This window comes from Perca fluviatilis, chromosome 20 (genome assembly GCF_010015445.1).
Source record: "Perca fluviatilis chromosome 20, GENO_Pfluv_1.0, whole genome shotgun sequence".
NCBI lineage: Eukaryota > Metazoa > Chordata > Actinopteri > Perciformes > Percidae > Perca > Perca fluviatilis.
Genome location: NC_053131.1, coordinates 13,584,962 through 13,597,923, shown reverse-complemented (window position 1 = coordinate 13,597,923; position 12,962 = coordinate 13,584,962). Strand labels below are relative to the sequence as shown.

The following is a 12,962-nucleotide window of genomic DNA, read 5'->3' as shown; positions in this document are numbered from 1 at the left end:
TGTGTGTGTGTGTGTGTGTGTGTGTGTGTGTGTGTGTGTGTGTGTGTGTGTGTGTGTGTGTGTGTGTGTGTGTGTGTGTGTGTGTGTGTGTGTGTGTGTGTGTGTGTGTGTGTGTGTGTGTGTGTGTCCTAGACCGTGAAAGTGAATAGATGTATGGAATCTATGTTAATTTGAGGCACTCCTTTTGAAACGTGTCGTTATTGGAATCTGCAGACCATCTGATGACAACATTGCGGCACTTGTTTTCACCACCTAAAGGACCATAGCATCCTGTTAGCACAATGTCTCACTTGTTAAATAGATTATGCCATTCATTCCTTTATTATATATCCACCTTTTCGACAGACAGGGCACCTGCTCTTGCACAAATGATTGACAGCATCATTTTGTAAGAGCAGCTGCTCTAGGACCTTTGAATCTTTAAAATCTCTTTTAAAAATAGATATAAAGAATATTAGAATATTAAAGGACTAGTTTGACAATTTGAGAAACATGCTTATTCGCTTTCTCGCCAACAGTTGGACGATAAGGTTGATCATAAGATTGACATAAGAGTGGTATCAATCTTCTCGTCTAAGTCAATAGCCCAGAGTGTTAAACTATTCCTTTATTTTATATCGGCATAAATCACATGTAGAAACTAGAGGAGTCTACACTTCTCTAATTGATAATCTGTACTTTAGCCTCTTGACTCAAATGACGTTTTAATGTCATGTACCAAACTAAGTAATAAAATACAAACAAAAAGATTCCATGAACCACTTTGAGCGAGCACTATCCAGGGAACCCTCCACTCGACAGCGTACAAAGCAATCACACACTGTGTGCACTTTACTGACCTCATATGATTTGTGGGTACAAATGCCATTTTGGAGCTGTGTGCAAAATTTCCAAGTGTACTGTTAACCGTGAACTGTGACTTCCTGAAACATATTTTTACCCTTCTCTTACACTCACCTCCCTTTCGCTTCTTGTCTCTCTCCTGCAGGTGCTGGAAGATAACACAGGGGTCCGCCGGGTGGTGGTGACCCCCCAGTCTCCAGAATGCTACCCTCCCTCCTACTCTCCGGCCCTCTCCCCCACACACCACCTGCCCCCATACCTGACTCACCCTCACTTCATCCCCAACTCTCACTCGTTCTACCCCCCTGTCAGCCCTGGGGAGCTGCCCCCCCACCAGTACTACCAGCACCACCTTCCCCCCATGTATGGCGATCCAGGTACTGACATGCTGACTGGGCTTAATGCTACTGCCAAAGAAATCAGGGGATTGATGTGGAGTTACAAATTAAATTATGAATCCAATTTAAAATATGCTTTGTACAAATATTCACTCTGACATAAATGTTCTTCTCTTCTTTCATCTCCTCTACTTCAGAAATCATCCCAGTTTATGGGATGTCTAACTACATAGGCAGAGAGGAGACGTACAGTAAGCCCCAGCCCAAAAAGATAAAGGAACAGAGACAACTAGAGCGACAGAACCGACTTAATTCCCCTCCCTCCACGCTCTATAAGGGCAGCCTGGGGCCAGCACACAACGGATACAGGTGACCATACTGCTTCTGTGGCCATCAAGTGTTGAGAATGTAGTTCAATAACAACTCAAGTGGTCATTCATTGCTGTCAAAACTGTTCCTGGTCGCTAATATGGATTCATATTTCATAAATTGTGGCTGGCGTGATTTTTTTCTTCTTCTGTGTCTAACACTGTTGTAACTTTATTTGGGATGCAGCAACAAATCACATGCCCCATCGCTTGGGTCAGTGGGGTCAGGGGGCGGACTCGGCAGTCCAGGAGGGAAGAAGCCAGAGAGACGGCTCCGCAGCAGTCCACGAAACAGTGAACCAGAGACACACACACAAGGTAGGACACACACCAAAAACCAAACCAGCTCGTATTTCTTTGTGAAGGACTCACTTCTGTCCCCGCTGACCTCTCTCTCTCTCTCTCTCTCTCTCTCTCTCTCTCTCTCTCTCTCTCTCTCTCTCTCTCTCTCTGTCTCTGTCTCTATGTGACAGTCTTTGTCCTCTTCAACCTCAGCCCCTCTGCATTCAACCGGGCCAGATAAAACACACCTTTCGTTCCTCTCTTTATCTCACTCTTTTTTTTCTCACAGAAAATTCACCCAAAAAAAAAAATGAATGGATGTAGGCAGCCTCATTGAGGGGAAGGGATCCAGGGGTGTGTGTGTGTGTGGGGGGGGGGGGTTTGAGAGGTTGAGAGGTTGTCTGGGTAACCACATAGCTGAACCTGTCCCTGAGCACTATCGTTTTACCCTCGCTACAATACTGGCCTTGTTGGTGAAGGCTGAGCCACGGGGGGGGGAGAAGTGTGAGAGAGAGAGAGAGAGAGAGAGAGGCGGGGGAGGGAGTCACATACCTGTAGAGTACTGCTTGAGATGAAGGAAACCTTTGAGCTTCGAGATTTAGACACCACAGCTCAGCCTTAACACACACACAAAGAAAGAAGTGCATGTGCAAAGACATGAGGGCACACACACACTTGTGGTAATGTTCCTCTTTAATGACATGTCTTTTGACACGCATTTATGTATGAGTTATTACATAGAACAGAGTACTCATTTATGCACACACACACACACACACACACACACAACGCACACAGTTATCTGCAGAGGTGACGACAGAAAAACATAACAAGAGACATTAATTCATCTCTTCCCTCGCTGTAACTGTCAAACTCTTCTTTAAATTTACCCTCCCCATAAAACTTCGCTTTAGTCCCTCACAGCATGGTGTCTGATCAGAGGAATATTACATCTGGGTTAGGTGTGGGAATGTTTGCCAAAATCCATGAGAATGTTGTAAGATTTGATCATGACTCAAATGGTACGGTGCCCTACATATAAACAAAGTCTGTAATTTATCAAGGGTAATGAGGATGCAAAATTCACATTATTGTAGAATTCATTGCATTAGGGTGGAGGCAGAATAATTTGCAACGTTTTTGAGATGGACATCTAATAACGAGCAAGTAAAATACAAAATATCAGCTCAGCTGACTACATTGTTATCTAGATGACTAGATACCAATAGATTTAAGTCAGTCCTTCCAGAAAAACGCAGAGTTTTTTTGTGATTGTTGCGGGCAAAAATCCTTGATTATGCGGCACGTTTTCTTAAAAAATGCGATGGAATATGCGGGATATTTATGCAATTTTATGCGATGAAATTGCGGGAACTCGCAAAAAATGCGGGAACTTTTTCATCAAACCGCAAAGAGAAGAAAAATTGATTCCCCCAACACCCTGCTTTTTTTAAACTTAATTTCTAAAAATAGTTTACAGATATTGTCATTGCAATATGTAAACAAATAAGATACAAAAATATATACAAATAATATAATATTAAAGTAAAAATAAAAGTAATAGTCTAAACAGAGGGAAATAAAAGATACAAAAGAGACAGACTTTCAAAAATCGTTAATAATATAGACAGCAGGAGCACTTAAACAAAGAAATTTCAGATAATATCAGATATTAAGATAGCTTTCTGATACCAACTTAAGAGACTCAAAGTACATGTTAAATTCAACCTGCAACACCTGCTTTTCGATGTTCACGTCGCGTAATTACGTCACTTCATAACGTTCCCATGGCAACAGGGGAAATGGCTGCTCTTGTGTGAAGTAAACGCAACATTTTTTTCAACTTTCTGCTAAGATATATGTGACTTTTTTGCAACGAAAATGCGGGGATTATGAAATCATGCAAGCACCGCATATTTTGCGCGGAAATCGACAATTTATGCGGCGAAAGTGCGGCATATTTGAAAAAATGCGGCCCCCGCGTGAATATGCAGACTTTGGCTGATTATGCATTGAATTATGCGATCGCATAATCACGTTTTTCTGGAGGGACTGTTAAGTGAGAACATTTACCCATTAAAAATATGTCATTGATGATTTAATCTAATCAGTATTATTGCTCACACACTCGAATGCATTTACACCTGCACACATATTTTCATAGAGCGTAGCGCATGTGCAAGTCTGGACATCTGCAAATGCAAAACACACACACACACACACACACACACACACAGACGAGGCGGTGTTTGACTGCATTGCAGTGGGGGAGACTGCACAGCTTCTTACAGTACACACACACAGACACCCCCCCACACACACATACACACACACACACACACACACACACACACACACACACACACACACACATACACATAGCAGGCTGACATAGAACACATAGCCAAAGCAGGAAAAGGAAAGCAAGGTCGACAGCTCAGCTTGTGAGTATCATAGTTTCATGTGGCATCTACTGTAGTACTCAAACCACAAAAAAACACATGACAGACATAGCATGTCAGCATGTCCTCGGTTGTCTGTTCTGGTCTGCCAGGGTCTCAGTACTGGACTGGCGATCAGGCTGAGTCAGCTAGATGTACAGTACCACACAACACACATCAACACACAGACACACACATGCACCCCGTGACTGGGCTTCCTGCAAAACAATCAGAGCATGAGGGTCCAGAGGATTGGTGGGAGGTAGTGGGGGCAAACAGAGAGAGGAGAGAAATGTAAGATTTGAAGGCCAGTCGAGAAAGAAGGGAGATAGATGGAAGGTTTGTAAAGAGAAAAGAAAACAGAACTCCTACATCACAGGGAGAGATGGAAAGACAGAGACAGAGAGTTAAAAAGCAGAGTACAAACATTCCGACAAAGTTGCTGCTTGGCCCGGCGCGTCCAAGTATGGTCCAACCCAGAATACCACACACACACACACACACACACACACACACAGCCGCCTACGCTTTGCTCTTGCGCTCTGTGTGTGTGTGTGTGTGTGTGTGTGTGTGTGTGTGTGTGTGTGTGTGTGTGTGTGTGTGTGTGTGTGTGTGTGTGTGTGTGTGTGTGTGTGTGGCTATTGCCCCAGTGCCAGTAAGGCAGCAGGCTGACTTGGCGAGCACTGTGTCCATTCCCCAGTAAAGCCAGCTCTACAGGCCGTTTTCCTCAAAACTGAGCTGCTTGCTGAGCAGAAACAGATGTGGGCCCCGTCCCCTCTGTTCCTCCATCTTGGCTCTGCATCATCACCACCGCAGATCCTGTCTCTCACTCAGAGAAACTGGGGTTTCAGCAGAAACAGATGGGCCAGCACCCTCAGCTCCTCCATCTTTGGTTCTACCTCAGTGCCAAGTGCTGTGAATTCAGGAGAAACCAGATGTGCGCAGTGACTGCTGTGTCCGCCATGTTGGCTCTGGTGAATGGGATTTTAGGACATTATGGATTTAACTTAAATTGAAATGATCTAGATCTAGTTTTACTTTCTTTTTCCTGGAGTGCACTTTCACTGAGTGATTCCTTAAATGTTATTTTCAGTTGCACAATCTTCTTAGCAACAAAAATAAGGGAAAGCATTTCATATATCTTCAGTGTTGACATAGTGACTGTAGACCAAATAAATTTCTAAAGATTTTTCTTCATTGCCAAACATAATGACAATGTGCCAACTAAGAAGCATGTTTTGAAAGAAGGAAAACCCTCCTGGAATGTAATCTTGTGCGGTTCTGGGCACATTCTTCGCTTTGGACTAGATTAACAAACTAACTACAATACCATCCAACCAAGGTTTAACCTGAACAGGAACCAATTTACCAGAGAAACTGGCAGACTGTGAGCAATTAAATTATAATTATGATTTATTTATTTTAAATAAATTAAAATCTTTTATTGAAGTTTACCATAATAACATATGTTCTCGCAGCACCTTTAACACAAAGCTAACTTTAGGTGAAAAACCAATGTGGCCACAAGTGACAATAACAGGATCATTTCTCACTCTTCATCGACAATTCCAAAGTCCCCTCTTCCACTCAGGTCAAGAGCCTCGGTGTCATCCTCGATAGCACACTTTCTTTTGAAAAACACATCAATAATCTCACCCGGTCGGCTTACTTTCACTTACGCGCCATACACCGCCTTCGTCCATCACTTACACCCAATAATACTGCTACTCTCATCCACGCTCTTGTCACTTCCCGTATTGATTATTGTAACACCCTCCTCTCTGGTTTACCCTACAAGTCCATCCATAAACTCCAATTGGTCCAAAACTCGGCTGCCCGTATTATCATCAGAACCCCAACAACTGAACACGTAACTCCACTCCTCCTAAACAACTGCGCCGGCTCCCTGTCCAATACCGTATTGACTTTAAGATTCTTCTTCTCACCTTCAAAGCCCTCCATAATCCCGCTCCTCCATACCTCTCTGAACTCCTTCAGCCCTACACTCCATCCCGAACACTCCGATCCTCCTCTTCCTCACTGCTTTTCACTCCTTCGGCTCGCCTGTCCACAATGGGGTTTAGAGCTTTCAGCCATTCTGCTCCTCGCCTTTGGAACTCCCTCCTGCTATCCATCCATACCTTAGAGTCTCTACCCACCTTTAAAACCTCCCTCAAAACCCACCTTTTCCAAAAGGCCTACCCTACATAACTCCACTCTCCATCATAATAATGGATAGATTGCTTTATTTTAATTTTCTATCTCAATCTTTTAAATGTGTTTTAATTTAATTATATTTGCCTTTTTAACTGTATTTTTTGGCTTGTTTTAACTGTAAGGTGTCCTTGAGTGCTATGAAAGGCAGCCATAAATAAAATGTATTATTATTATTATTATTATTATTATTATTGTAAATGCTAAAACATATCTAGTGTCACTGAAGCACAAGAATAGAGAGGAGACATTAAGTAAGTGAACTGACTTAACAGCAGTATCTAACTAAAGTTTGCTACATTGAGCTAACATTAGCCTCCATGTTTATGAACTGAGTATTACATTTGTAAGAGGAATTTTTTTTGTGCTAAATTTGTAGAGAAAGAATGTGTTTTAAAGTTTAAAGATGGCATTAAAAAACATCAGGTGACCATTACCAAGACATTGTAGGAAGTCAGATTCATGCTGCAGTTTCCTACTAATGAAGAAGCAGTGCTAAGTAACTCAGAACTCACAACAATTAGCGGTGGTAAAACCAGCCTTATAAAAGCACCATGTCCTGTAATGTTTTGGTGATGTCATCCTCGTTAGCTCTAGTGGCCTTTGACCGAGTCATGACTCAGCGCTTATATTAACATCAAACCCCTCTTCCAGCTCCTCCTGCTGTAACTGTAGTAACAGGACGGGAAATGATGTGAAAATGAGTGTGTCACACTCCCACCCTTAGCTTACTGGACTGTTTTGATGTGGATCGTCATGGCAATAATCCACCCCCCCCCCCAAACTCCAACCCCTTCCCACAAACCCAAATACGGCCATGTTTGTAGGGCAAGATGGAGGGCAGTGGGGTGGAAAAGAGAGACTAGAAGAGGGAATGAAAGAAATATATGAGGAAATGGGAAAGAAGAGAAGTGATGGACACAAAATTGGGAAATGAAAGGGTCAACAGAGGGGGATTTACAAAAAAACTGAGAGAGAACAAGGGATGGCTTTACCAGCAGAGGAATGTCTTTCCCGCTGCTATCATGTAACCGGACTAGTGGGATTAAAAGGGGAGGTTGTTCTCGCCAATCACAATGAGTACACCAGACGTTACCCCATCCAGCTGAATGAACCTTGTGATACAAGTGACACACTATCAAACTACAGCACCCGACCGCTCTGCATTAACCAGAACTGGGTTGCATAATATTTCAAGTCCTTTCAATTGCTTCAGGCTAGAACTGAGTTTGACGTGACTAATTAAGTTGTAAGTAGACAAAGTGCACAAACTCAAGGCATCTGGGGCTTAGTGCTCAAAAAGATTTTGAGAGGATAGAAAGGTTCTGCGTGACTATTTTAAGACCAATATTGGGCTAATTTTGAGACCACCCTTTACTTTTTCACACTGTGTATCACTGGGCTGGGCTTTGTAAGGCTTTAGGAGATGCACTTATTAAGGTTTTTGGAGTTTAAGGGAGATGCTGGTAGCAGTGAGAGATCTATGGAAGGTTCACTTTTGTTTGTTTGTCAAAGCCGGACTGAAAAACCGTGACTGAAAAACTGCAGTTCCCATTGAACTACAGGGTCAACGGGAAAGTTGGTTGGTGTTCATTTTGTAAAATAAATAACGGGAATGAAACAGGAGTCCTAACTTCATATCTCATCAGTAAATGCTTGTGCTCTGCTTGGGGATTGACTACAGAGGAGCGGGACGAGTGTCCCTATGCTTACAAGGTCTTTAGTTAACATCGTTTTTCAATTTTGTAATTGCTGATTAATGTGAACATGATGTAACCATTTCATGTTTTCCATCCACGCAAATTGATTTCTAACAATTGGCAAAAAAAGAAACATCAAAATAATAAAATAAAGCGCTCAAGTGAGTGAAGGAAGATCTTTTTTTTTTTTTTTTGGTCAACAAGGACAACTTGGTGTGGATGGGAGGTAAAATAAACGTGTACTTTATCTCCAATAGTATGGACATAGACTTGATCAATCTGCATCTCTGTCCCCGACCCATTTCCCTCTTCTTGTGTCTTTATTATCGCTGTATCTTTGTCTTTCTCCATTTCTCTGCCACTATCATTCTCTTTCTGCTTCTGCTGTCAATGTGAATTTGTCTTCCACTCTGTCTGCAGTCACTCTCTCAAGACTTTTTGGGCTGAGCAGGGTCGAATGGGGTCAGGGTTCTGTGAAACTCATCCCCCATAATCCCTCGCTGCCTGGCCAGGTGGCTGTGCTGTACCCAGCACGTACACACTTATATAAACACGTGCATACATACGCACACATTCATGCTCTTCTTGGAAAAGTGGAGAGAGTTTTTGTGTCGCTTGGCAGTTGAGGCGCTCATCTCTTTTCTCTGTGAGAGGGCTGCAGTGGACAAAGTCTGTCTGTGTCTCTCCGTCTATGTTTAAATTTACACATGAAACCCGGTTATTGAGAGAAATCAGGTTAAGGCAGGGAATTGGAGAATGCAATTACATGTGTTTATACTGAGACTTATTTATTTTAGTTTCAGGTTAAGTTTGACTTTGGATTTCATTATTTTGGACACAACGACGCACGAATAGTGTTTTGAATAGTGTTTCTTATGCATTACTGCTATATAATTACTTTCTGTAGTCCTTCTCATGCACGTGCATACTTTTGAAACCTTTGTACATGGCCCAAAGTCAGGTTTTTCCTGCAGAAATCAAGCCCTATTAACCAGATTCTTCCAATCTTCCAATCCCTTACGCTGATTAGGAAAACTGGATTCCTCATTTACAAGTCCAATAAAATCCGGTTGCTGCAGGAAGACATTAAGAACAGTTTTTATTTGCATGTCTTCCGCTCTGTTTTGGAGTTTGATTTTGGAATTTAGATATTTCTGCACTTATTTGCTCTCTTTCACATTCTTGCACTACTTCTCTGTTCCTCTGTGCCAGTCTCTCTGTCTTTCTCTCCCTCTCTAATCCCCTTTTTAAACGATCAGGGCCCTGGCCATGGGAACTGAACCTTCACCATGACAACCACAATTTCAGGCATGTCCCAACGACTTCTCTGCCCTGTGTGTGTGTGTGTGTGTGTGTGTGGCCCAGCTGTTGAACAGATGGAATGCTCACTATGTAGCAGATGATAATGGTGTGGAATCCAAGGTCTGTGCCCCTCTCTACCTTAATTTTCCTCCTCCCTCCTCTCTCCTTCTCAACTCTGTCTCCACTCCTTCCTCTCTGTCCTCTGCTGTCTGTCTGTCCTCCCTCTCATCTACACATCTATCTCTCTCTGTCCCTTTTCTTCCAGCTGAGTGTCCGTTACTCTGCTTTGTTCTCCCTGATTAGAGGCTTCAAAAGATGGGTATCATATCTCACTTTGTTCCTTTACAGCAACACACACACACACACACACACACACACACACACACACACACACACACACACACACACACACACACACACACACACACACACACACACACACACACACACACACACACACCCTGTGGCCCTGGATGTGTGTGGAGTGGGGGCTGAATGAGCGCCACATTTTTCACATTTTTTTTCTCCAGGCCTTAAAGGTCTTTTTCTGTCCCAGTGCAGACAGACTGCGTCTAACAACCACAGGCCGTCATGCAGGAGGAATGCAACCTCCTCCTTAGTTTTACTGTAGCTCTATTTGCAAGTGGAGCCACTAATAGAGTGCGTAGGTGTGCGACATTAAAAAAGATTGTTGTAAACATGTCCATGTATTTGAGGAAGACTGAGGGAGGGAGTAAGGAATGAGATGAATAGAGACAGAATGAAGCTCACGTATAGTATTAATGAAAATGTGGGCTTACAACTACGACAAATAGTCCAATGTGTGATTTCCTACTTTGTTCCAGTGTGGATAAGTTGTTTCAGGTGTCCAGGATTTTGGAAATAAAAGCCTATTTCATTTTCTATTTAGGCAATTATAGGTGACTGGAAGTTGGAGCACTTTAAAGGCTGGAAAAGGCATGAAACTCCTGGTTGAGTCATCAGTACAAAAGATGAGCAACTATGTTAGAAAATATAATGAAACATCAAAGATAATGTTTTGGAGGGATGTCAACTACGACTCCAAAGGAGAATTTTGGTAAGAAACATTCAATCACAGAGCTTAAATTAGTGTTGTGTGTGCCGTCAACGGTGGGCAAAAGCGAAAATTTCTGCTTTATGGAAACCTGATTCCATTTTATTAGTAGTTTGACATTTTGGAAAAAACACTTTATGAACTTTTTTGCTGAAAGTTAGATGAGAAGATGAATGATGATTTCATATTTGAGCAAGCAGAATGGTCCGGGAAGTTAATAAATAGCTCCACCACATGATGGTAGGCAGATTTTTTTTAACCTTTCGACAGAGGAAAGCTAGCTGTTTACCCCCGTTTCCAGACTTTATGCTAAGCTAAGCTGATTGGCTGCTTGCTGTAGCTTCATATTTACCATACAGACACATACAGAGATGCACCTCTGACTAGTTTATTTATCAGGAACAGCATACCAAAGTGACAAAAACTTTCTCAGAAATAATTAAAACTGATGGCCATAAGATAAACGTGTAGTATAGGTAAATTCGCTTGGTGAAATGGAAATTTATGGAAGGGAAATATTGAATATTATCATATTATTATTATCTTGAATATTTCAAGAACTAGTGGCTTCACCCACTTTACAACTCTATTACATCAACAATGACAAAAATACTTCTAGTGTATTTTGGTGCCTTTTAGAAAAGCCATCCCAGTTTTGAAGGCAGTGACTAGTACTATAACTACTACTACTACGTTGAGACCAGTGGTGCGCATGTACTCTGCGCCTACTGATGATGTCACAAAAGTGTGTGTAATCCTTGCCTCACATCCTCCTAAGCCCTCACCTCCCTCTCTCCTTTCACCCCTCCCTCTCTCCTTCTCTCTGCTGATCCCTGGCTCGCTCTTCGTCTCTCAATTTCCTTGTACCTAATCTCTTACCCAGACTCCTTTTGCCTGTCCTCTCTCTTTCTCTGTCTCTCTCTCTGCAGTCTGTCCTTCAGCGTCTCTCTTTCTTCCTCTAAATCCCCCTCTCGCCTGATTTTGGCTCGGCCTGCTGCGCCCCCCTCCTCAATTCCTCGTCTTTTCCTGCTGTCCGTTGCGCTCCTTCGCTGCGTCTGGTTGTCCTCGGTAATCAAACACAGGCGGTCAGACTCAGACAGGATGTGAGGTCAGACGAGGAGAGGAAGTGAGGGTGCGTGGGCAGCACATAAACAGAAGAGAGGAGGTGAGGGACAGTGAGGACATAGGAGTGTGTGTGTGTGTGTGTGTGTGTGTGTGTGTGTGTGTGTGTGTGTGTGTGTGTGTGTGTGTGTGTGTGTGTGTGTGTGTGTGTGTGTGTGTGTGTGTGTGTGTGTGTGTGTAGTTGCATTGGAAAGCAATTCAGTTTCTGTTACAGCCGTCAGCGTCAACTCTTTGTGGTTGTTCTCTATATTAAACACTTAAGCAGCTGGACTCAGCAACCACAGCAAGTCATAACACTCAGCGGTGAGGTAAAGCAGTCGTGTTTTTCAAACTTTATTACTGGTCTTCTGAAACATTAAATAAATCTCTTACTTCTGTTACAAAGTTTGTGGGTTCGCCAACTTTTTTCACAGTGCAAAAATATTGGGCCATCTCATTCAGTGTAGAATTGTTTTGGCTGTAAGTAGCTACGTAATGCAGCCAATAAATCTAGTGTTATTCAAGTTAATTTTTTAACCTAAACGTGGTCCTACTTTTGGTCCTGATTCAGCCCTCTTGAAGCAATGAGCTACAAGTTGGCAAAATGACAGAAAAGACAAAAAACAACTCAGATTTTTAAGGGACGTTCAACAGTTTTGGAAATAAGCCTATTTGTTCTTTTTTCTAGGTATCGTGTGATTTTGAGAAACCTAACAACCCGGATTTGTACAAAAAGTAATGGAAGCGCTTTGAATCTTAACTCAAGGTCCAGCTTTTGTTGGAGCTTTCAACTGCATCGGATAGTCTTCATCAGTGAATGCAGTTCTTTTGATAGGGCTGCCTGATGACCGAATTTATTAGATGTAGAATCTCTCATTGGGCTAAATTTACTCTCATCACAGATTCCAAACAAAGAAATTAAAAAAGTAAAAAAAAAAAACAGTGACATCTTTACAGACATTCACCGAACCAGTCAGCCATTGGTTATACTGTAATTAATCCAGATGATATAAAAAATAAGAAATCTCATATGAAAGGGATTGGATTTCATAATTCTTTTTTTAAGCTACTAAACTTAACATTTGTAGTTGAATACACCCTCAAGAGCACCAGCCTCTGACTCTAACAAAACAAAGAAAAAGGCAGAATGTGATTTTTCTTTAACCATTTTATGGTAAATACAGAAAAAAAAAAATCAATTTCTCCAGTTCCCAATAAATCATTAAACTTCTTCAACAGTAAAGCTGCTTGTCAGCCATGCATATTGTTTGATTATAAAGATGCTAATAATGCAATTC

The 12,962-nt window shown here is 42.1% G+C and overlaps 1 protein-coding gene across 3 annotated transcripts in view; it reads left to right on the top strand.

The window, feature by feature from the left end:
* fndc3ba (fibronectin type III domain containing 3Ba) overlaps positions 1 to 12,962 on the top strand; it is a 107,725-nt gene that overhangs the window by 53,671 nt on the left and 41,092 nt on the right. For all 3 annotated transcript variants that reach the window (XM_039785544.1, XM_039785545.1, XM_039785546.1), the window contains 3 exons: positions 989 to 1,220; positions 1,379 to 1,550; positions 1,737 to 1,867. In XM_039785544.1, coding sequence (XP_039641478.1) covers positions 989 to 1,220; positions 1,379 to 1,550; positions 1,737 to 1,867 — 535 coding nt within the window. The remainder of the gene's footprint in view (positions 1 to 988; positions 1,221 to 1,378; positions 1,551 to 1,736; positions 1,868 to 12,962) is intronic.